Here is a 25,051-nt window from a genome sequence, read left to right on the forward strand (position 1 = left end):
ACTCCTTTAGCATCAAGCTCTACTATGTTCTTTACGTCTTCAAAATGCTGTGCAAACATTAAGTAATTAATCCTCTCAACCTTATGAGGTTTGAGAGGTATATACCTCTCTTATGAGATAAACTGAATAGGTTTTCTCCTTTTATATAGGAGGAAACAAAGATGTTAAGTAATTTGCCCATAGGCACAAATGAGTCAAGTGGCAAAGGGTGTTGTGAATTCCTAATGGCCACCTCATACTCAATTCTACTGGAATATGTGATCATTTTGGCAAAAACCAGCCAAAAATTTCAGCTTAAACCTAAACAAAAGATTTTGGTTACTCCCATTTTTGCTACTGTTTGTTATTATTACTATTTGGTAATTATTTCATACAGCAAAAAGCAGCATACAGGAAGGAAAGCAGAGGTTACTTTGTGAACTGTTAAAGCCAGAGATGAGAGCCATCAAAAAACCCCAAAAGTTTTATTTCCAACTAACAGTAAATCAAATTATTAGAGACATGAAGGAGTTAGTAGAGAGTCAGCAGAGACAAGGGCGTTATCCATCCAGTGCTATGATACCTGTGGGAATAATTAAATCACAGCCTTGTCCAGCCAGTCTGCTAGCTGCTGCACTGCTAGGAGATATAACAGATGATTTGGGTGATGCTGAGGAACCTGAAAAGGGGACATATTTAACCATGAAAATCCACCATCTTACCTTAGAAGGCCATGTACACTTTGACACAGACAGGTTTGGGGTTTATTTGGGGTGGGGGGAGGGTGGTTGTTTTGTTTGTTTGTCTTCTTTTGGGGGGGGGAACCTAAAAACATTTGTTTCAGCAACACACTAAATAGAAGCATTCAAGCTGGAATTTGATGGAAATGCTTTTTAAGAGGTACAGCTGTTCATGTGAACTACTCCAAGTTTTCATGACTTAATCTTTTTCTCTAGGTCATTATGCCAAACTGTTTTTTGTAAGAGTAATCAAAATACAACTGACAGCTTCATCAGTAAAGTATATACTATCAACAGAAAATTCCATGGAAGATTGTTATATAGAGCTTCCACAGCTGAAACCTCCTTTTTCAGGTCTAGGTAGGTTTCACTCTGCACTGTCACTGAATGGTAAATCACAGCACTAAGGGGTGAAGTAAGCTCTGAAATCCATGCCAATTTCAGATATACTTGATTAACATCTGCTCCTAAGTCTGTGTAAACACACAGCAATAAGCTATCCTGAAGATCGTACAAGCCATTAGCTGTTAAGGCGTGTAATCTCCTTCCCAAAAGGAGGATTTTACAGCATTTGCTTCTCTTTCAGAAAGAAAAAACAACAAACCAAACCTAACTTTAAGTGACCTGCACCATGTGTGTTCTCTAAGCTGCCCTAGCATTATGCTTTTCAGAGCTTCGCCCTCTTTCATATCACATAAATGTGAAGTAACATTCTTCTGAAATTTTCAGGACTTAAAAAACAACCAACCAAATTAGCTTTTTCTCTGCAGTGATGTGTAGCCATTATACAGGGGGGACCTTTTATTACTTTTGTTGAGAGATTCTGAGATACGTCAGGGCTGACAGCATGCTGGGGAAAGGAAATCAAACCTGAACTCCAGCAGTTTCAGCAAAATTTAAGTTATTATTAACACCAAAAACATCACCCAATGTAATGAAGTGATATCACTCAATGTAATGAAGTGAAATAAATCAAGAATCAACTTTTGCCTTTTAAACATACTACAGAGCACTACTAACATGGGGTACATGAATCCAATGATTTGGATCCAATAGCACAGAAAAGATGAGACCGAAAGATAGCTCACTTGCTGTGTCCTTCTGTAGTGATACATTGCATAAGAGCTGCAACACGATTCATCCAGGCATAAAAGTTTAACTGCAAGATCCTGCTAAAGGCCTAAAGACTGAATCACTTCAGCAAGCGAGCCAAGACAAGCAGTTAAAAAAAAATCCTTATAATTTGACAGAGCATTTATTAATGCAGGCTATGCATGTTTCATCATTCAGCATCCCCCAAATCCTAAAGGCCCTTCCCCTCCAGTACTATCTACTTTGCATTCAAAAATGAAACCCTAATAAGGACTCTCAAACAGAAAATAGAATTTTTAGAAATAGGGAAATCATTTTACTTTTGTCTATCGATTCCTAAGAAGTCTGAGTTTCTACCACTTCTCTCTGTCTGATTTAGAGCATTAGGAAAAAAAAAATATCCTTGGAGGAAAACTGTGATATTGTTAAAAATGACATGTCCAAAGCTCATCATTTGTATACGTAGCTTTCTACAGAACATTTGAATTTCAAACATATTAGTGGAGCCTGAAACACATCTTAGACACTTTTTCCTTTACAGGCTAATGCACTTGACAGATACAAAAGTTGTCCTGCTAACAGAATGCAAAAAGGGAAGAATGGTGAGCAGTTTACCATCTGCCCAGTTTTTAGCTCAATATTTTGCTAATTTCAAAGACTTAAAGAAACCACAGCATTCACTTTGTAATATATGCAAAGTACAACATGTAAATCACTGTTTTCAGAAGCACAGAATTTTAACAAACAGGAAATGAAACAACATGTAAATTCAATCTATGACTACAAAGAGACTTATTTTCACAGCTGCTCATTTGAGATGATTTCAAACCTTTCAAATTCAGAAATTGTTAAAGCTACATAATTCATTAAAATATCACTTTCATATACTCTATCATGGCATTCTACTGTTTTTAGACAGGTGGGAAACATTGACATTCCTGGCTTGTTTATCACTTTGTATTTCTCATTGTTTTATACTAACTTAGATTCTCTAAAATATACATTAATACTTGCATAGTGAATTAAATATTAACTAAAATCCTTCTGCTATAAACAACCGCAACTCTGTGCTGAGAAAACATGAGAACAGACAATTTTTCTTTACTTAGGGCCTGGAAAAGCAGACCAGAAGCATTATCACTCCTAACAACCATAAAGTAATATACGCACTATAACAAAAAAAGGACAGACAAGTCCCAGGGGCAAAGAAGAATTCCATTCATTAATCTCCTCCAAGTGAACTGTGTATCAAGAAATAAGTAACTCCCCAACCATGTTTCAAATCAGAACAATACCAGCAACATTTAAATAAAACTTCAATACAATTTAATAGCAAAATTCTTCTGACACCATTTCAACGTGCTCAAGGACCTCCCTTCCTGTAAATGTAGACCAACTTAACACTACGCAGTTTCCACTAGAGCGTCAGAGTTCCCTGACAGACACTACAAGTGTAGCATATATTCTCTATTTTAACAACCCAGCTACCAGAGAAGATAAAACAGGTTGTCACTAATGCACATCTCAATGTGTTCACTTACACCAAGATGCTCAAAGCAGCTAGAGAGCATTGTCCTCCTGACAATATGAAAATATGCCCAAAGGTTTTAAATTGAGAAATAAAGACAAAAACCCCCCAGTTACCTTTTCCTGGAAATGGTCCCGCCTCAACGACTCCCTCTTTGGTGCTGTCAAAGCCATGAGATGTTATTTTGGTTTCAGAAAGTCCAAGTTCAACTGGTAATGAATGTTTCAAGTCCTTGGAAATATTTGAATAAAATGGGAAAGTTAATGTTTCAGAAAGATAAAAGTGACTCAAAAGTATTATAATGCAATTCCCGCAGCTCTCAGACAGGCAATTTTGCCTTTAGCCTGGAACATCTTCACTGGTGTTACAGCATTCTACTGCAATGCACAAATAAAACATAAATGAGCAAGAAACACTAATTGTAGCCTGTGTATGTATTCTAGAATATTTGTTTATATTGATGAACAACCAGAATGCCATCTCTTAGAGCACCAGTTACCAAAATGTGGCCCCAAATATGGTATTATGTGGTCTGAAGCTGGTCCAACCAACCAGTTTAATAATCAATCAGCTTAGTAATGTTTCCAGTTAAAAAATGATAGGGGTGCAGAATAACCTAAAACTAAGTGCAGACAACATCTTACAATCCAAAAATGTGCAACAACTATCAATGTTAAAGTTAAAACAAACAAACAAAGCAATGAGCAAGAAATAGTTTTAAAATTCTCATCAACCTTAATTTCTACAAATAGCACATGAAATCTCTCTAATATTTGACATGGGAGAAACATCCAAAAGGCATCATCACTTCAACAGCTTCCTTCTGAGCACTTACTCTATACCACAAATGCTCACAGCACAAAATTGCCATTTACTTATGTTTGCTTTTGGAACTCATGGATTTAAAATTGCCCAAGATCACCTTGTTTAACTTCTGAGAGATAGATTAACCAGTACAACCAACTTTCAGGCAGCAGAAGTCTTCACAGAAACCCAGAGCAGGCCTAGTACTGAGCTACGAATTCATACACCATAATTCACATACCATCCTACCGCCCAGTTTTGCCATCTCACCCACCTCTACAAATAACTCCCAAAGGTTTCCTGGACTATATTTCCAGACATCTAACTGAAGTTTAAGCCTCTGGTGTTATGGAACATACTCAGAGGTTTAAAAAGGTTCACGTATTCAAAACAATTTACAACCACTAGTTCATAAAAGTGAAAAGTGAGAAAAATCCTACTCTGGAAGTGAAAGCAAATAAGTAAAACATGCTTTAAAAAAAAATTAAGCATCAAGAAATTGGAAAACTGGCAGTTTCTGGAGTCACGTACTCTTCTGCACCCCCTCTGCTTCCATACAGAGGCAAAAAAGATGAAAAAGCATACAGAAGCAATACTGAAATTTGCAGGGAAAAACTATACATAGCTTTAAGATGTCAGTGTCTGGACATGTGCAGTAACTATTTATGTTATATGCAATGCTTCTAATTACAAAGAAAACACAAGCTTTAAAATCCAATTCATGTTTGATGTATTACTGTAGTTGCTCGATGCACAAACCAGAAGCAAGCTAGTGCCTAAGAATGATACTGCCTAGAGGCTCAGATTGTCAAGAAGCAGCTTGGGATCACATCCCCACAGACTCAGTTAGTTGTCTTTAGTTTAAGGCAAACTCCTGGCAGGAAGAAAAAAGGAAGAGCTACAAACATATGAATTCCAGCAGAACAGAAATCTTGTTGACATCAAAAAACCCAGGATGTTACTGCAATCAGAGCAACAATTCCAATAGCCATACTTTCACTCACATGAGCTACCTATTTAAGAATAAATTATGCTATATTTGTGTATATTGTGTATACCTAAAATTATATTTGGTATGTTAGTGAAGCATTATACCAAAAAAACCCCAAACAACCAACCAACCACCAACCAAAAAACCCCAGCATGAATAACAAAAAGTAGTCACATGCAGAACCTGATCTCACAAATTAAGCATATCACAACATTGGATACATACTGTTTTCAGTCTTCACAACTGACTTAACACTGGTGCTTCCATTTAAGTACTCACAGTTGGTGGTATGCTGGAAAGCCTTTGCTTCAACTTAGTTTAGCTAATAGACTGAGTCCATTTAACTCAAAATGTAGCAAGTCACTAGGAGCTGAAAAAGCAGAGAGACTTGAAAGAGGATAACCAGACTGCAGAGGAGAAGATGCATTGATTTAACAAAAAGGACATGGCATCAACTTTTTTTTTTTTTTTCCTGAAGGCACCTTGGCACATTGTACAGTTTTTGGAAATATCTAAATCTGTAGCCAAATAAACATAGACAGCTAACCTGCTGAAGCATGTTCGCAATAGGAATCTAAGCAATCATCTGTATTTAAGGTTAAAACGCAGAACATCTGCTTTGTAAAGACAAAAGTTTAGATATAAACTTAAGCAATTGTACTACTTCTGTACATTCAACTTAATTCTAATTTCAAGCTAAACACAGGCTGAACAAACTACAGAGTTAAATAAACCAGAATATTATAACACATCCTTCTCTTAAATAAAACTCTGATATTTGGATCATGGAAATTATTAAGATCTACAGTTGTGTTTACATACGCAACAGGGTATTTACATAAATGTATACATATGTATGTATATGTACACAAACAGACTTGTTTGAAGAGAGCTACACTTTTTTCATTGGGAAAAAGGCAAAGTCCAACGCAAAGAACTGCATTCAAACCCATTTTAAACACTTACATTAACCAACTGAAATACACTCTGCTGAAGAAACATATCCTTGAATATGAATTTAAAAGAAAGATTTACCATTTCTTGATTTACACATGACCAGAATTGTCATCAAGAAGTCAGTGATCATCAACACACTACCTTTTTGTTGTTTATAAACACACAGGTTACTGTTCAGTGAAGACACACTTCTGCATGTAAGCTTCAATTTTTAACATGTCATTCTTTCAACATGATTGCTTTTTTTTATTTTTTACACAAGTATAGATAAACAAAAAGAGCTACCCCAAAATCGGCAATCATTCTGACAAAGCAGTCTATCCCTTCAATAATTTATGAAGGGTAATTTAGAAACAGCCTTAGATTAAGAAAAGACATGCACAAAGCTTCACATTCATGAGAAGGTATGACAGTACTTAAGGATTTTAGAGTGGCAAGAAGGCAATGTAAAGCTTGCTTTGTTCCCACCCAATGTAGGTTTGCTGTTACAATAGGGGAAGTAAAGACAGATTCCCCTACTATAAGGTGACTATATTTTGACTACATATTGCTTTTCTAGTTAAGAGGAAGAGTTTGATGATCACAAGATCTGCTTTCAAACTCTAAGTGATCTCCCTCCTTTTTCATAAAAGGGAAATCAAGTCTTTAGAATTCATCAGAATTTGCTGATACATTTCAAAGTCACAAGTCTGTTAAGGGATCACTACCACTTCCCCCCCTTCCTCAGCTTAATTCATCACCTCCAATCTTATGAGGCTGAAAGCATTGCACATTCATGCAATTATCATCTAGTGAACTATTTTAATATGGTAACTCCACTGAGACCCAGAGCTAGAGGTATAAAAATTCTACAACTCAGATTTCCAAGAAGTCAAAAGGTTGGATCACCTGCCCTATTCTCAGCCATTTAGCACGCTAAGAGCTCAAAGCAGCAAAAGCATAAAATAAAGGTACACAGAACAGCTGCACTAGCTTTGTTAGGTCTAGTCAAGACCATGCAAACCTATATTGTACAGAGCATTTAAACCACTTTAACCCTGTGTTAAAATCCCATTTTAATTAGTTCAAGTCACTATATTAAACTAAACATCTTTTAGTGAGGTTAGCCTTATTTACGTTACTCACAGGGATATTCATCAGTTTATTATACAGATCACCTAGATGAACCAGTAAGGCTTTTTGACATATCAATCCTGTTAAGACAGCAGACACGGCAAAGGAGTCGCTCAGAATGCATGCTCATGAAGAAACGTTGGTTGGGTTACAGTACCATTTCCCAAAAGATACTTCCCCATCCATGCTATAGTAAGCATCCCACCCATAATAAGCTAAAATGAAGAGGGGAAAGAGAACAGAATTGCATTGCTGCTTTACCTGTAGAAACTTACTTTGTAGATACTTACTGGAAACTAAGGCACAAGTAAGCAAACAACACTGTATTAATTTCTTAGTTGTGTCAGTCCATTATTAATGAATTACTAAGCATTATCTTTTGCTTAGTACCAACAGGAATAGATATGGGTTTGCTTGCTTTTATTACTTTGAATAAAGGTATTTTAAAACCTCCACACCACTACCTAGTTCAAGTAGTCTATTAAAAGTGGAGCAACTAAACTGGGAACAACCATATGCATGGTTATTTTTTAATGATGGACAACACTTTAAATAAAACTACTCAAGTTACCTTCAGGAAAAATTTGTAACACATCTGATTGTAAAGCTCACAGTTTAAAGTTTTAAAGATTACAAGTGCCATGAAACAAAGTGTTACGTAGATAAACATATCTATCCAGTAAGATAACTGGCTCTCAACTTCAACTTATTACCCTAATTTGTGTGCAAGTAGGACTGCCTGTATGTATTCAGCATTTTCTTCTTTTTCTTGCGCTATTAGGTCACTCAGCTCCTATTTTACACAAATTCAACTACTAGATCCTCACATCAATATAAATTCAAGCATAAAAATAAATGGGAGGAGAGCTGAGGCTTTTTTCTATGCTAAGTGGCAAATAAGATGGACTGACCCACTTCTGCTCTCCAATACATTGCTCTTCACTCAGAAGACCCTTCTTCTTCATCCCTTTTGACTTACCTAATGACATACTACAATAAAGTTTTAAATTAGCAACCCTTTTACTTTCATCATTAACATTCATATTGTTGTTTTTTAAGACTGTATGAAACAGACTACTTGGCAACAAAGACTGATCTTTTTTCTTCATCTCCTAGAAACAGTTTTCTAGAACTGACACACAGAAATGTATTTTAAATCTGTCTATATTAATTAAAATATAATTTCCAGTGTAAAAATCTAACCATATCAGTCAACCTAGCAAAACCTAAGAGATGAACTCAGATGGTTCAGGTAGAATGTGAGTGACAGTGCTGGCATTTTTTTCAGAAGGCAAAAGACAAAAAAGACTTCACCTTGTCTATTTGCGCAACCTAGCAATACAACCACAGAACAAGATACTGAACACACGCACTCAAAGTCATCAGATCCCAGAACTTATTTCAGAATTCTAAGAAGATCAATTGAAGACTCACAACGAAGTTACTTTATCTTTTCAGCCTAAAGTTTATTACTGGTATTATATACAAGCTTTTAGTAACAGTTTTGTCCCCATAAGAGTACAAAAAGAGCCCAGAGAAGAGAATCTATACTGAAAATGAAAGGAAACAACTGGAACAACAATTTCAGAGGCTCAGAAGAACTTCACATTGATTTTGTACAATAGTTTAAACATAACAAATAGCTTACAGCTGCCTGATTTGCAGGCACACCAAACAGTTTTCTGATTAATTTAACTTATTCCTATAAAGCTTTCACGCTATATGGCACTTTATTGAATTAAGAATAATACACTTCCTTACTCCTTCCCAGACTCCTCAGCTCCCAATTCCCTCAGCAACATTAAAACCCCACTATTGTAATCACATAATTATAATAGCATGTGAGGAAAACTGTTCTCAAGGTCAAGGGTAAAAGAAATAAACCAATGAAGAACATAAACCAATGTATGTTGAGTTGTATGTTGAGTTTTACGTTGAGTTTTCTTGTACAAAGTAGTAAGAAAAACATGTTTGATTAGGAAATGCTGAAGTCCTCTGTTATTAAGACAGTAACAAACATGCAAACATTGGCAAATGCTTCTACACACCAGGTTTTTAACATTTAAGTGAGTTTCAACAGAGCTTGGAGAGCTGAAAAGCACTGGGTCAAGCTTTTTTGTAATGAAAGGACATCAGACATTTCATCCAATGCTGTTAGAAGCTACACCCTTTTTAGTTAAAAAAATTTTCATCCATCATACAGGCAGGTCAAAACTTGTCAGAATTCCACAGGCATCTCTTATTATTACAAAAAAGACAGAATTAGAATGTAGTGGCATATTTCTGAACAAGACTTCACAGTTAGGCAAATGCTTATTTAATTTATCTTATAAATATGCTTTTCATTCTTTTTCTTAGACATAAGGAAACAAGAAGATGCATCACGTAGTGCTACATCGCATTCCCACAAGACTGGAACTAATATGCTTCCTTCTGAAATGACATTATGGCAATCTATGCTGTTTGATGCTCTGCAAAAATAATGGCATTTTTCTCCAAAGGAGGAGCAACCCTACTTGCTATTTCCAGGTTAAAAAAAAATAAATTTGCACTGCATTGCCTTGCAAAATTAAATACTTCTCATGCTTGAGTGCATACAAATGCCGCATCTGGCAGAAAATAAATGTGTCTTTTCATGCCTGAGCAGCTTATGGACGAGGTCTGATGGAAGTGCTAAACAGAATGTAAGTCTAGAGGAAAGTTTAGTTTTGTAATCAGAGAACCTGAAGCAGAGGTTGTACAACTATTTCTTTACTCAGTCTATCAAAAACATACAATCAAAGCTGTTCAAGTGTTTGTCGCACAATAGCTGTAGAAGACCTAATTAAAAAAAATATGGAAGAAATCATGTTTTACTGTTTACATCTGAATTGTACAACACCTAGATGAATAGCTCCCTCGCCACAGCAATAAGAAAACAAGAAACTAAGATAACCTTGTTCCCCAGCTTCCCAAGAAGGTAACTGAAGTCAGTATATTGGAGTTCAAGTGTTCTAAACTCTACTGTGCTCACACACTCTTCCCAAGCAGTGTGGTAACAGTACAATACCAAGTGGTAATGGTTTCTTGCCTCTTTCTTGAGCTGCCTCCTAAAAATCAGTACTTAGCTTGCCATTTCCATAAGTCAATAGGAAAAAAAGACCCTTGACAACTTGGCACAGAAGTTTTGTGGTGCAATGCATACTGCTTTAGGTTAAAACAAAAAATTACCTGGCAATGAAAAAAAGAAAATTGTAGCATTAAGCATTAGAAATAACAAACAGAAAGTAAGATGAATAGAAGCTAAATATTAGAATTTGAGACTACCACATTAGTAAACAGACCTAGATATTAATTCCAAGAAGCTTGTTTTCTGTGTTTTGTTTATAAGCAGCCTTGATTATCACATATTCTGAGTTTAGGTCACACATGCAGGTGTTAACTTGTACAAAACAATTAAAAAAAATAATTAAAGTGCACTTCATCTTCATTGATCTCCAAATAAGCATTGTGAAAATAATTACAGCGGGAAACTCAAATACGGTTGTGTAGTATAGATTTTCTGCAACTCGATCAAATATTTGACCCATTTTTGTGAAAGTGGCAGTCTCAAAATATAGTTGACTCCAAGCCAGCAAAATTATTGGCATGCCAGCAAAAACCTACTTCAACTTCTATATGTGGCCATAGACAAAAATTACCTAGCATTTCAACTTTCTGTAGAAAATGGTGATTATATTTTGACTGAACAAGGGCTCTGACCCAGTCAACGAGAGCGCAAGTTCCACTTACTGTAACTAATAAATAAGCACTACACTGAAGAAGCAATTATGATGTAAGTAAAAGATAACTTAGCAGCATCAAGCCATGGCAGCATCAAGGTCATCAGGCTTAGAAATAGTAAAACTGTTTCTCTACTTGCAGGTGAACCCAAATTCATCACCAGTTCGAGGTGTACTTTTGTTGTTCCCCTAGACACAGGTACATCTTTATCGACATTCAGTTTTAACTTTGTTTCATTAAACATTTTTATATTATGTTACTGGTAGATCTTAGTTCAATGACAAATCTTACGAAACATAAGCCTTCCCTCACTGCAGTGCTATTTATAAAACAATCATGGGCAATTCAGCAGAAGTAGAAAAAATGCCTACTGGTAAATGCAGTCTTTTTCAGTAAGAGCTCTAATATGGATGCATTTCCATGTCATGAAGTTTTATACTTTACAGCCATGCTCACTATACAGCTACCCTGAAAGCACAGTCAAATGGCCTTTGATGTTATTTTCAGAACGTATTTTTATTTTTAATATTTTAAATACATATTTTTACATATTTAAATTAATTTTAGTTATAAAGATAATATCAAACATATTTAAAACTATACTTTTAATATATATTTAAATGCTTGCTTTTCTGCTTTATGAATAAAATTGCTGGTTTAAAAATCAGTACCCTCAAGGCTTAGAATCAATAATTAGAAACATATACACTTGATTGTGCATTACAGAGCACCCAAAACTTTGCACTATTTAACATTCAAAAAAATTGCCACCATTGATACAACTTTCAGACAAAAAAGTTACCACAATGTGCAATATCTGCTTTGGGTTTTTTAGTAAACTTTAATAATTTATCAGCTTTGAAGGAGTTTCTTCATTAAAGCTAAAACCAGAAGACAAAATTAGGTAGATGCTTATTTCACCAACATTCAGGACGTATATGTAATTTTTTTTTAAACTGATGAAGTTCCGCCCCTCTAATCAGGATTTTAGGACAGAATACAATGTTGACGCTCTGCTCAGTATTTCTTTTAGAAATAATCCTGCACTGCAAGTCAGCATGGAACTGTTAAAAGTTAGAGACCTCCCTAAAATCTAAGTCTCAGCAGATATCTAATAAACGTGGACAATTAACTATCTTTCTTATTTCCAACTGAAATACAAAATAAAACCAGCCCAAAATTCCATAAACTGTACCACAGCACCCTCTGCTGGACAGCAAGCACGAGAAGAACTGATAATAAAATATATCGAGGTTAAACGAAAGAACTCAAAACTCTATACAGATGATTATGGAAGTATAACTTTTTTTCTAACATGCAGCAAATAAGATATCATCTATGTGGCATACAGCAATACCGTAGTGATTTTTTAGTTTCAACCCAAGTTACTTCTCTCCTGTTCACAACTTCAAATCAGAATTATACAACTTCAAATCAGAATGTGACTAACTTTCTTTACTTTTAGGCATGTTGCATCCAAACTTAATACCACTTAGAAGTAGCTTGCCTTGAACAATTTGATACTTATTCATTAAAAATTTAGGCTTTAACAAGTCCTGTGAATTCAGGCTATCAAGTCTCATATTTTAAAAATGCTTGTTGTCCTGTTTATGAATAAACCTTTCTGATTAAAAATCAGTATCCTCAAGGATCAGAGACAAGAATGTAGAAGCATTCTTGATTGTGCATTACAGAACACCTGATCCTTTACACTTTTTCATGTTCAGAAATATCTGCCACTAGTAACATGCCTTTTATACAAAAAAGGTTATTGCCATGTGCAATCACATTATGCAATTTTAATAATAATTTATGAGCTTCAAAAGAGTTTTGCCACTAAAGCTCTAGAAAACTACGCCAAGTGAAGTCTGCTATGTATTGCATTGCAGCTTTAGCATTTCTGATACTGGTACCTTCTTAGACAGCAAACAAAATTCTTACCCTGTTAAAGCTGTGCTCGTGAGAATCTTCCAGCTGTCCATTGCTAGTCACAGGAATTTCTGCTGCTGAGTTTTTGGGAGACTCTTGAGCCATTGCACCTTCCTACAGTATAACAAGAAACAGCTTAGCATTTCTCTTAAATTTCCAGTGAGTGATCTATATGAAAATACTTGATGTATAGAAGTTTCATAACAGCTGATTTTATTTCAAACTCCAAAAAATTGGTAATATTCTGATATACTAGGTCTGTATATATCCATTTAACCACACACCCAAATCACATTCATATGCTGACACAGCTCAGAGAGAAGTAATGGAAAGCTTCAAGATCCAAGAGAAAAGAAACACTAAAATTTAACCCATTGATAAAGGGGGTGAGGAGTGTCATTCCCAAATGAGACGTGGGGCCAGACAAATATTTTGTATGCACACTTGACCCTTAGAGTAGTTTATGTATCTCAAGCTATAAAAAGATGAACTTGGCTAAAAAAACCGAAACAAACCAAAACCCAAGATTGTACTAGCTAATGATAAGCAAATACAACAAAAAGAAAGTAATGATTCCACGCTTTAAAATAGTTTAACTTGCTTCTTATTTTAGCATAATATAGTGCCACCTTCTGACTAAAGTGTTGGTATACAGCTCTCATTCAGCCAACAGCAGTAAATCTGAAGTGAAACGCAGAAACAAGAACTTACAAGCACTGATGTAATTCAAGAATCAAAGTTAGTTTCACAATGCAGCTGTATTATGAACAGTAGCAGCAGCTGTGAAACCACTGCTTTCAAGAATGTCCTAAGGTATAACCTAGAAGAGACATTGTCAGAAGAAATGTACACCTGCAGAGGGTGTTTACAGGCACCTGAAGAGGGAATGGCACCCTAACACTCTCCAAAACTAAGAAACTAAGAATTTCCAAATGTTCATGCTTACATAAAGGTTGTCTGCAGTCTTCAAACCAGCCCCTACATGTGTGCCAGACTGACATGGTACACTACCAACAAGTACCTGAGAATAGGGGTTTTCTTCCCTCAAAGCTCCTAAAAAGAGAACCAGCTCTTTTCAGTCAAAGGATCAGGAAGAGGCCAAGTGTCTGAGATCACAGCATTTTAAAAAAATTCTACACACACAGAGAACAGATTTCAAATCCATTTAAGAGAAAATCAGCATGCTATGAATTCAAGAAGTTACTTTAACACTTGAACTTACCCCATCAATCCCTGTCATTTAGGATCCAGTCAGTGCCTTCTTTCAGCACTGGGAAGGAATAGCTCACATGCCATATATTCACGTTGGCCTAGCATACCAAGTTCTCGAGATAGTCCAGTCTTCACCCACCACTAGAATACGGAGCAGCTTTTTAGGAGGTCATTCTTCATACAACAGAACAAACTCAGAACTCATAGCCTTTAATTAAATTAGAATACTTAAGCACAGCAAAATGACTATGCTTATTTTATGAGTACTTTTAAAGCAGTGATTTGTTTCATTTCATAGAACATCTCAAGTTGGAAGGGACCCACAAGGATTGAGTCCAAATCCCCGTTACTATACAACACCATTAGATCAAATGTTCTAGTTATCTGTCATATTAGATTTTAATTTAGGAAATCTATCCAATAGCTTAAGCTCCTTAAGATTGCTCTAAACCTCACATCTGCTTGAACTCCAAGACTGCTAGGAACTATGCTTCTACTTGACACAGTCAAGTGGGGTATTTTTCAAAATGCTGGGCCTGTCTCTGCTACCTGCACAATACTGAAATGTTAGGACAATTTTTGACATCTAAGTCAAGCAAGAAGCAATACACATTTTTTTAGGCATTCTTACCCAACCCCAATCTATGTACCAAATTCAGAGAAAGCAAAAAATTACTTGCTAAGTTCAGTTTCAAGTTCGGTCTGTACTTAAAGACCATTTTGCATTGCTGAAAGAAGGACATTTCACCACTCATTTCCCAGTCCCTGCTGTGAGCTACACAGTGTCCCGTCTCCCAGCCACCCACCTGACTGCACTGTAAACACACTCAACTCACTAGCCTGGCAACAGACCTTTCCACCAGGTTATTTTTCCCCCCAGTTTCAGTGAGTTGATTCAGTTTACGATGAGGTCAGACTAGCACCAAATACATGAAATGAGCAGCTGAAAAAGGGAAGTGGGATAAGCTGCTAATTTGGTGAAGCCATAACAAGAAATCACCACCTGCATTTTAGTCAACTGCCAAAGCGAGCGCTGCTGCCAGGAACAATTCCTTGCCCTTTTTTCTGCCCTTTACCCCTAACTCTTCCCCCCAACAGCTTTCCCCATTCCCCTAAGTGCTCTCTGAGCCAGAACAACATATACGTACAGAAAGCAAGATTGCAGAAACATTGCATATTAAAAGAAGGTGCCCTAGGCCCAAAAAGAGGATAGGTAATATTTCCACTCAAATTAGTTCATTGCACAGCTCTAACACTTGCACCTATGAAACAGAGGGTGTGACAATGCAGTAAGAAATTACTGAGAATGAAGGACTGCTCTCAGCCACAGCATCAGCTTACTTCTGCAGTGCAGCATCTCAAAGAATCATAGAATGGTTTGGGTTGGAAAGGACCTTAGTCATTGAGTTCCAACCCCCCTGCCATGGGCAGGGACGCCTCACGCTAGGCCATGTTGCCAAAGGCTCTGCCCAGCCTGGCCTTGAACAAACACTTACTCTAGCTGTAGTCTACTGCCAAAACCAGCAGCCATTTCTCTTTGCCTCTAGATGCATGTTCCTGCAACCTCACACAATAATGGTAAGCTTACTGATCTGAGAGGAAACTAAACCACCAAACCACAACAGTACTTCTGTTGAAACAGTGAGTATGATTGCTGAATCAATTGGCCTTTGGCAAGTGTAGCCCACAGCTGATTTAAACTAAGTATATAAAAAAACCTGAATCCTCAGGAAAAAAAAAAAGTTGTATGTACAAAGAGCCTAAAGTAAATCTAAAGAAGTTCCTGAATTTGTATTGATGTATTAGGCATGAATGACTAATGCACAAAAAAAAAAATCCCCCGAAAAGATTCACCATTCCAGCAGCAGATCCAATGGCTTCTTACAGTGAAGTGGCACTTTCTTCCTGCAGTACTTATACATTTCAGACTCTACCACACCTAAATCTATTCAACTTACAAAGCAAATACTGCAGCACAGCAAGAAACTACTATTGAAGTAATCCTTTGTTATGAACTAATTGTTCTTCATAGTGTCTCAAAAGCAACTCCACCCATTCAAGATAATGTGCATGAACTCATACCCCCATACTAACTTCCCCGTGCTCTGTATATGAGAACTTTTGGCAGTCTGAAACTGTTACTGGGATTGGTTGATTTCACACTAATATAATGATCATCTCAGTCAGACTGAACCTCTTCCGCAGCTGGATGAGACTCATCAAGTGTTGTGGATTCACTGCTGCGTTCTGACACACCTGAACATAAAATAGGTCTGGCATGCATTAATTGATGTGAAAGGAGCTGGATGTTGCACCTTACAGAAACCAAAGCAGGCTTTCAGAAAACATTTATTTTACATGTTCTTCTAAAGAAAATGGAAACCTCGCTCTTTTGATAGTGGATAGGTTTTTAGCTCTCCAAAAATCTAACCAAGACTAGGAATACAGTCTAGCATAAGCTTCCATTGCCAAAGCAACCTTCCCCGCACAGACAGCTTGCAACATAAAACCCAGGAAGTCAAACAAGGTTCTTCAGCTGATATTTACTGTCACCTGCAACAATACATAACTTTATTCTACCACTACAAAGATCACAAATTTATTAAGACATGAGATTTATCCAAACATTGAGAGTTTATATTCATGCTAAGCCACTGGAACCTAGCAAGCTGTTGAGTCTGTTACACCTAACTAGAAACAGAATCCCTTTCCTTTTATTCTCAAAAAATAACCCTCTCACCTACAAGAGACAAAGAAAGTCAGTAACACTGAGCACATGTGCAAGACATCAACTCTGTGAGTATAGTAATCATGCAAGATAAGTTATGTACCTAAAAGACCTTAAATAAGAAGCTAAATTTCATTTGTAACTTCAGGTGACACTGCAATTCACTCAGCTGTTTGAGAGGAGGAGACAACCAATCATCAAAAATTAAAGAGTCTGTCAGTATTGAGCATATCACACATGGCTTCATTAAGTCTTGCACCATTTTATACATGTTCAGCCACATACCAGATTAAGAAAAACTATGACGAGATCATTATTTTTATTTATGTTGTATTTCAATTTCCTAGGCTATAAAATATTTCAATTAAAGCAAATAATTAATAAGGTAAGCAGCTCACATGACAAGGGAAATAAGGACACAAAGGCTGAGAAACTGAATCATCTAGATAATATTACACCGGATAACCTATTACTTTACTTTGGAAAACAAAACACAGAAAACAAGAGATTTTTTTTCCCAGAAAAAACAATTCATTCAGAGCTACCACTGAAGGAAGTTGGATTTTTCTCCAACCAATAAAAAATTTCTTGAAGTAATTAAAAAAGAAGCATAACTTCTTTATATATCTGTGTTAATTTTCTATAACTCTTTTGAATATGGAAGATTGTACAGCAGAAGTGCTGTTTTCCCCTCAGAGTCCTGTCCAAACTCTGCTTGTGGTTGAAAACAACCTCCATGCTTAACAGCTTATTTCTGAGTAGTTACCATGTTTCCATTATAGACTAGAAGAGTGCCATTTCTTTGCTTTGCTGGTTAAACATGAAGCTCGCTTCATGTTGTAGTGCAGTCTTGGTTAAGACAATCTGTACCTCAGTTTTACCACATTACTGATCCTGGAGTTATGTTTGTACCTCATAAACTTACGTATCATGGTAACGCTGTTTAAAACTATTAAATGATAGAAGCAGAAAAAAGATTTTCTTGATTGCCTTACGAACTCTCAACAAGAAGGCATGAATCACCTCACAAACCCATGCAGAAGACACTGCATAATGACAATTAATTTTGTAAAATCCAAATTAATTCACTATTTGTGTTACAACCTCCCCACGCATGCAATTTTTTGTATAGTAGTCTTCTTCCGCAAGCAGCAGCAACACTTTCAAGACAGCTCTGCAGGATCACACTGACCAACTTTAGAACATGAGAAGGGAAAAACTGTAGATTAAAGGTGTTTTTTGTAAGAAGTTTAACTGCACGTTCTAGTTTAACTACAGAATTCGCTGATGACTGTGGCAAAAAAATTCTGTGGCATGTAAACATCAAATGCTGGATGTAAGGGTAAAAAATTTCTACATGTTTACAAAGATTCAGAAGGCAAGATGTTCATGTCAAATTGTGGCAAATATGGTATCTACATACATATATTACCTATATTTAAGGTTCCATTACAGAAATGAATACAGACTTTTGTATCTCAGTGCTCTAGTAGATGTTGGAGAAAGGGCTCTTTATAAGAGCTCGCTGATCTTCAGTGCAGTGTAATTCTGCATTATTGATTACCTTTTCATTAAAGCAGCCATGTCTTTAAAACATAATAGGTGTTCAGTGTACCGGGACACGTGTTACTATCACCTGCAATTACAACAACTCAAAGATCTTCTATTTGGAAAACACAAGCCTGATCCATATTCTGACACGAATCCAAGCCCGAAGCCCTGCCCTCATCGCTCCTGTCCCTCTGGATTTTCTGTTTTTTCCCACTAGACCAATCCTGTAACTCCAGGATTACTGCACCAGAGCAGAACAGAAGAGACAGAAAAGACTGAAAATCTCCCCCCGTGGCAAAGCCACCTTACATGCATAGCTGACTACAACCTCAGTTATAGCCCACCAGAACTAAAAGTGAACAATTTTAAAGTTCTGGGGATTTATATATAATTTCTTCAAAGTACAAAGTAAAATGCAAAGCAAAGCAAAAACTTACAAACAACATACCAAGTCTCCTTCAGGATGATGACTTCAGAGACATTTAACCAATTATAATTAGTGGTTATAAGAGCACGCATATGGACTTTTCATAAAAAAGGCAAATTCTTATTTGCTTATCCATGCAAATATGAATTAAATCTCATCAACAATAAATTTGCTTTGAATAAGGGATTTATTCTTCACATAGTTACATTACTTAAGTAAATGACTTATGAGAACCATGGGATTCTCATCAATTACACCTGCTTTTCTAAGCAGGATGCACTGGCTCCTTCACTTAAGTTTTCCTCTTAAATTAACTGCCCATAAAGCAAAAGCAAGATATCTTTTGTCCAAATAAAGTTCATTACACTTTTATTACTCCACTGCATAGATAAACAATGAATGTTTTTTTAACACCACATTAAATGCAAGTGCTGGTGGAAAATAATGATAACATATAGTTCCTTAATTTCAGTTTCTCCGAACACTTATCACTAATTCTTGTCACCATCAAGATTAACTGCTTTTTAAGAAGAATTTCAAGAACCATATCAAAGGCTTTCTGCTGCAATCACACCATAGTTTTCTCCTTATGCTCCTGAATTCCCTGGCTGCTCCACTTGCATGATCTAATCATGCTTGAAAGTTACAAGACATGATGGAGATAAGGACTGAAGAACTGGGCTGCCGCTAACTTCCACACTCCCTACTCTAGGTCAGCCTGCCCCTAAACACCTTAATGCTCTGCTCGTCTCCACATTAGCTAAGGCATGGGCTCCCTTTATGGCTTCAATGTCTACCAGAACAGAAAGCAGCAACTGATCAAGATATTGCCTCAGCTTCCAGTTTTTCCAATCTAATGCTTTTCTGTATCACTTATTCCTTACATTTTAACCATGTGTGCGTACATACATATATGTGTAAACATAGATATGAATCAAGCAGCCGTTTAGGGTTGCACTGATCAAATGCCATCCTCCTCCAGCCCTGAAAAAACCCCTTCTGTTATCTTTGCTAGAGAATCAACACTTACATAACAAAGCCACTTAGGTAACAACGGGCAAACTGCTTGTTACCAGTACCACCAAGAATAAAACGCACACGTTAGGCACTGATATGACGTCCAGTTCAGGGGATGCAAGATGAAAGACTACGAGGGGGTTTCAGTTAAAAATGACATATCAGAGATGTACTATAAGCAACACCGGAAGAATTGCTTCTGGTTTGCAAACAATACCAGATGCAACAACTGCTTGTCACACAACACCACAGTGTTTCCATGTTTTAAGAACAGAAAACCAGCTGCAAAAGATAAATTTGAAACACTTACACCAGTAATTGTCAGGGTGTGGAGTTAAGTCCCAGGGGCATGAAATTTATGCAGTATCTGGAGTTTTCTTCCCCCATTAACAAACAGGTGCCCTTTCTCTCTTGTGAAACCCACCTTCTACCAAGCTCGGGCTCTGCCTGCCCCCTCCGGGTACCCACCACCACCCGGAGCAGGGATCCCACCGCAAACCCCACAGACGGGCGAGGAGATGGGCAGACCCCAAACCGCCCCGTGCCGCCAAGCACCTGTGGCGGCGGGCAGGCGCGGCGGCCGGGGGCAGCCCCCGGAGGGCCCCGCTACCGGCTGCGGGCTCCCCCCGCGCCGCCAGGCCCAGCCGCCCGCTGCCCGCGCCAAGGGGCTGCCGGGGAAGCGGAGGCCGCTCCCGCGGCGTGACACGTAGGAGCGGACGGAGCGGGAGGTGCGGTGCAACCCCGCCGCGGCGAGCCCCGCGCCGGGCCAGGCCCGGCCTGACCCCGGCGCCCAAAGGCCTCGCTCCAACCCGTCCCTCACCTGCCGGCGGCACCGCTGCGGCCCCGGGGGCGTCGTGCTGAGGGGGGAGGGACGAAGGGAGAGGGGAAGGAGGAAGCCAGGCGGGGCAGCGCCCCTTCTCCAGCTTTATTTTCTTCCTCCTCCGGTACCAGGAGGAGCCGGAAACGCTTGGCCGGAAGCGCGGCTGCCGGCGGGAGGCGCGGCGGGCTGCGGCCACTCTAGGCTGCCGGGTGTGTGTCTATGGTGTCTGCCCCGCCGAGCCGGAGCCATAGCAACCAGAGCCGGGGCGGCTGCGCCTCACACGCCGGCAGCGCCGCCTGCCTGGCCCGCTCCGGTCCTCCTCTGCCGGCGCTTTAATTCACTCCCTCCCGGCAGATGCTTCTGCAAGAGCGGGCGCGTCGGTCTGAGGGCCCAGAGGCGGCGGCAGCGAGGGGCGTCCCCTCCCGGTGGTGCTGCTGTCGCGGCGGGAGGTGGCGGCTCCTCTCCGGCGGGGCGGGTGTGGGCGCGCCGGTCCCTGCCCTGGTACCGGCCCTGTCAGCCCTCAGCGTGAGGGGCGGCTCTGGGCCGGCTCTGCGGCCGAGGCGGTGACAGAGTCAATCTTCGCGGCGCTGGCGTGCGGGTGTAACAGGGAGGCTGCCCCAGCCCCTGCCAAGTGCCATGCCCCTGCGGTCAGAGCCGGGGCTTCAACATCGGCCTCATCCGAGGCGCCCGCAGCCGAAAGCGGCAGAGCCCCAGTGTGCCTGCCCCGGTGCGCGGCTCCGGAATTGGTCCTGGCACCATGGCAGAGGCTGCGGGGAGTCCCCTGTCCCAACCCACAGTGAGGAGGAAAAAAAGCATATCTATCGAGGAGAAAATTGACATCATAAGCGCGGTGGAGAGTGGCGAGAAGAAGGCAGACATTGCAGCCAAGTATGGCATAAAGAAGAACTCCTTGTCTTCAATCATGAAGAATAAAGAAAAAGTTTTGGAAGCCTTTGAATCTTTACGATTTGATCCTAAAAGGAAAAGGCTAAGGACTGCTTTTTACACCGACCTGGAGGAGGCATTGGTGAAGTGGTACAGAATTGCTCAGTGCCTGAATGTGCCTGTAAACGGTCCGATGTTGCGCCTCAAGGCTAATGATTTTGCCCAGAAGCTCGGACATAGTGATTTTAAATGCAGTAATGGCTGGCTCGATCGTTTTAAGTCAAGGTATGGTTTAGTTTTCAGAGCTCAGCCTGTAGAAGCAGCCGCTGCTACTAGCATAGATGCTCCAACTCTTTGGTACCAAAATGTGCTTCCTCATTATTTAAATGAATATCAGCCAAAAAACGTGTTTTACATACAGGAGACTGGATTGTTATATCAGATGTTACCACATAACACATTTGCATTTAAAGGGGAAACTTGTTCTGTAGGCGAACTAAGCAAAGAGAGAATAACTGTAGTGGTGGGTACAAATATGGATGGCTCCGAGAAACTTCCTTTGCTTGTTATAGGAAAAAACAGAAGTCCACGCTTTCTCAAAGATGTGGAGTCGCTACCTGTGGATTACGTAGGAAATGATATGGCATGGATGACTTCAGAAGTGTTTGAACAGTGGATGCACAAACTCGATGACAAATTTCAAGCACAGCAGCAACAAGTGGTTATTCTTGTTGATTCTCTCCCAGCTCACACAGAAGTAAAGAACCTGAAGTCTGTCAAATTAGTGTTTTTTCCTCCAGACGCTTCTTCATGTATAACTGTGAAACAAAGGGTTATCAGAAGTCTGAAGGTTAAATACAGGCACTGCCTTATCAAGAGATTTATTGACTGTGTAGAAGGTAATGAAGAGTTTATGCTGCCTCTTCGTGATGCGATTGAGATGTTGTACCTGTGCTGGAGGGAAGTAACACCAGAGACCATTGTAAAAAGTCATAAAGAAGCAGGATTCAAATTAGAAACCAAGGCAAATGCTAATGACACAGAGGCCGAAAGTGATTTTAATTTGCTAGCACATGCACAGGCAGCTGGAGTGGAGTTTCCAGAAGGTTTATCTTTGGAGGAATATGCAGCTGTAGATGATGGCTTGGTCACTTATGAAATGCCCACAAATAACGAAGGGGTGTGTGACAAAGAAAGCGCATCAGATAAAGCTGGGACATTTGTTGGTGATGAAGATGAGGATGAAGGTGACCGATTTCAGGGAGCTGGACAGCCTTTACCATCAAAATCTGAGGCTTTGAATGCTTTAGATACCCTTCGAAAGTTTCTCAGAAGTCAAGACACAGATGATTCTCTTCACGATTCCCTAGCTGACCTGGAGAATTTTATTCAACATGTAGTATGTAAATAAATATTTTAGCGAAGTGTGAAAGCATGTAATTGGGGGGAAAAAAGGGAATTATATAAAGAATTATATAAACATAGAAATATATATATCATGTATAAAAAGGAATCATATAAGTAAACACAAATAGGCAGTTTAATAACAAGTGTTGCTGCCATGTTCTCTAGTGTGCCTTGCTCAGGTGCCCATATGCCCATAATGAAATAAACTTGAAATTAAGAAAAAGGGCTGTGAACTGGAGTTTTCCACAAAATCAGGAGGAAAAAACACAAAATTTGGGGTGGGGAGAGGAACTGAGTTGAACCTTTAAAATGATAACTATAGTAAGTACAGTGGAGGCAAAAGCAGTTCTTTGAGCAGTTCGGTGCACTTGGGATGAACCAGTGCCCACTTGGAATTCTTTCTTCAGGAAGAGATTTAACACTTCACAGTGATAGTATCACTGGTGTCTTTGGTCTTGTTGACAGTAGAACAGTAAGCATTTATCTGCTTGGTGCTTTTGATACTTACACAATAAATGGAGTAACACAGAAAATCCATGCTGAAGTTCTGAGAACTAAGGGTGGTTTAAAATAATTTTTTTTTGTCCTTGTTCAAGAATTCTGGTCATGGTTTATTCTTGCAGCAGATGATAAACAGCAGAAAGTTAGCAGTTTGGGATGGGTGTTGTTTTCTTAAAGCTGCTCATGTGTGTATACACGGGAATGGCATAATCATTTATCTGAGAGTCAAAAGACAAACAAACCTTTACTTGCTCTTTGAAGAGGTCAAAAGGGAAGGTCATTCTCTCCCCTTCAGCCTCTCTGGTATTTGGATTTGATGTAGGTCCTTCTGTGCAACTCCATGTATTTCTACAGTAAATACAGAACAAAACCAGCTAATGCAGTATCTGCACTCAAACCCTTACCAGCTCTTGTTTTATTTACTATACTTGATGGTTTTGCTCTAGGATTCAATGCACCGATGTGGTTTAGTATTATAAGTGCCACGAGCAGGAGTGCTGTTTGCATGAATGCAGTGTTGAGTAAATCACAGTACATTTACACGTCTTCAAGTATGCATTTCAAGCAATGTGATTATACCAGAGCCAAAAATCTCAATTTATATGAGACATACTGCTCCTGACTTTTTTCAAAACCCATTTTAAATATTTTCCATATCTATCACTTCTAATTTTTTCAAAAGTTAGAGATAATTCTTCTAATTTAGAGGAAGAAGAAAATATTTTGTGGAAGCCCTTTAGGAAACCTGGGTAATAAAGAATCTATTATGGTGCCTATAAGCCGTGAGAAACAATCTCTTGCTTATTTGAATCTTCAGTTTTCAATAAATAGTTTGGCTAAAGTTTTGTTGACTGCTCTTTCTGGTGGAGGACAGTTTATCCATTTGTAAAAGCATTTCAGAAAATGAATCAAATTGTTGGAAGACTGTGAAAATATGGGGGGGATGCACTCATGAGAAAATGCCTATGGCTAAACTGTATGAATGTTTTACTAGAACCCCTATAAAAAAAACCCTCTTGTTATGAAATGTCTGATGTGAATTCCATCCAAAGGATATTCTGATAAAATAAGAAATTTCTGTTGAAATTCCAGTAAATAAAGTCCCACCCAGAGATTTATAGATTCTGTGAAAGAGGTACCTCTCTGCATTATCTGTTTTAACTTATTTTCAAGTACAGATGCAAAGTCTTTTAAATTTAGAAGCTGTATCAAATAAATCAATACATTTTACTTGCTCAGATAATTCAGAACAAGCTTATGAAAAGTACTTTTTATTTTGGTTCAGCTTATTTGAAGTTAATAAATTGCATAGAGCCCTATGGATAATTTTCCTATAGTAATCTTTGATTTAAAATCTGTGGTTTTCTTTGCAACAGCCCCTGCTAAAGGCAAGTTTAGGAAAAAACATCTATTTTATACATAGTAAATATACTTAAGATTTTATTTCTGTGGAACTCATTGACCCAGGATCCAGATAAGGAGACTCTTTGTTTCTTCTAAGAGAATTCTGAGTGTGAAAGTGTCGGATCTGAGTGAGAAAAACTTTTGTACATAAGCAGTAAATATTAATTATACCAGGGTTCAATATACAGGAAGTGTAATCATTGC

The 25,051-nt window shown here is 38.5% G+C and overlaps 2 protein-coding genes across 5 annotated transcripts in view; one reads left to right on the top strand and one right to left on the bottom strand.

The window, feature by feature from the left end:
- Positions 1 to 21,140, bottom strand: part of ARFIP1 (ADP ribosylation factor interacting protein 1) — a 43,411-nt gene extending 22,271 nt beyond the window's left edge. Inside the window, exons 1-4 of one of the 4 annotated variants that reach the window (XM_030492184.1) lie at positions 20,651 to 21,140; positions 12,908 to 13,009; positions 3,456 to 3,570; positions 587 to 658 (exon numbers count right to left, since the gene is read on the bottom strand). In XM_030492184.1, the coding sequence (XP_030348044.1) occupies positions 587 to 658; positions 3,456 to 3,570; positions 12,908 to 13,000 (280 nt within the window). In that variant the 5' untranslated portion in view covers positions 13,001 to 13,009; positions 20,651 to 21,140. Of the gene's footprint in view, positions 1 to 562; positions 659 to 3,455; positions 10,415 to 12,907; positions 13,010 to 20,650 lie in introns of all 4 variants that reach the window. The other 3 variants (XM_030492183.1, XM_030492185.1, XM_030492186.1) reach the window with 3 other exon arrangements.
- Positions 21,139 to 24,561, top strand: TIGD4 (tigger transposable element derived 4). Its single transcript, XM_030492182.1, has one exon. The coding sequence runs from the start codon at positions 21,408 to 21,410 to the stop codon at positions 22,944 to 22,946; it is 1,539 nt and encodes a 512-aa protein (XP_030348042.1). The 5' UTR covers positions 21,139 to 21,407; the 3' UTR covers positions 22,947 to 24,561.
- The last annotated feature ends 490 nt before the right edge of the window (positions 24,562 to 25,051 follow it).

The sequence above is a fragment of the Strigops habroptila genome, chromosome 7 (assembly GCF_004027225.2).
Source record: "Strigops habroptila isolate Jane chromosome 7, bStrHab1.2.pri, whole genome shotgun sequence".
Classification (NCBI taxonomy): domain Eukaryota; kingdom Metazoa; phylum Chordata; class Aves; order Psittaciformes; family Psittacidae; genus Strigops; species Strigops habroptila.

What these genes read in the sequence shown, in the direction of transcription:
- TIGD4 (XM_030492182.1), top strand. Translation starts at nt 21,408, where the DNA reads ATGGCAGAGGCTGCGGGGAGTCCCCTGTCCCAACCCACAGTGAGGAGG.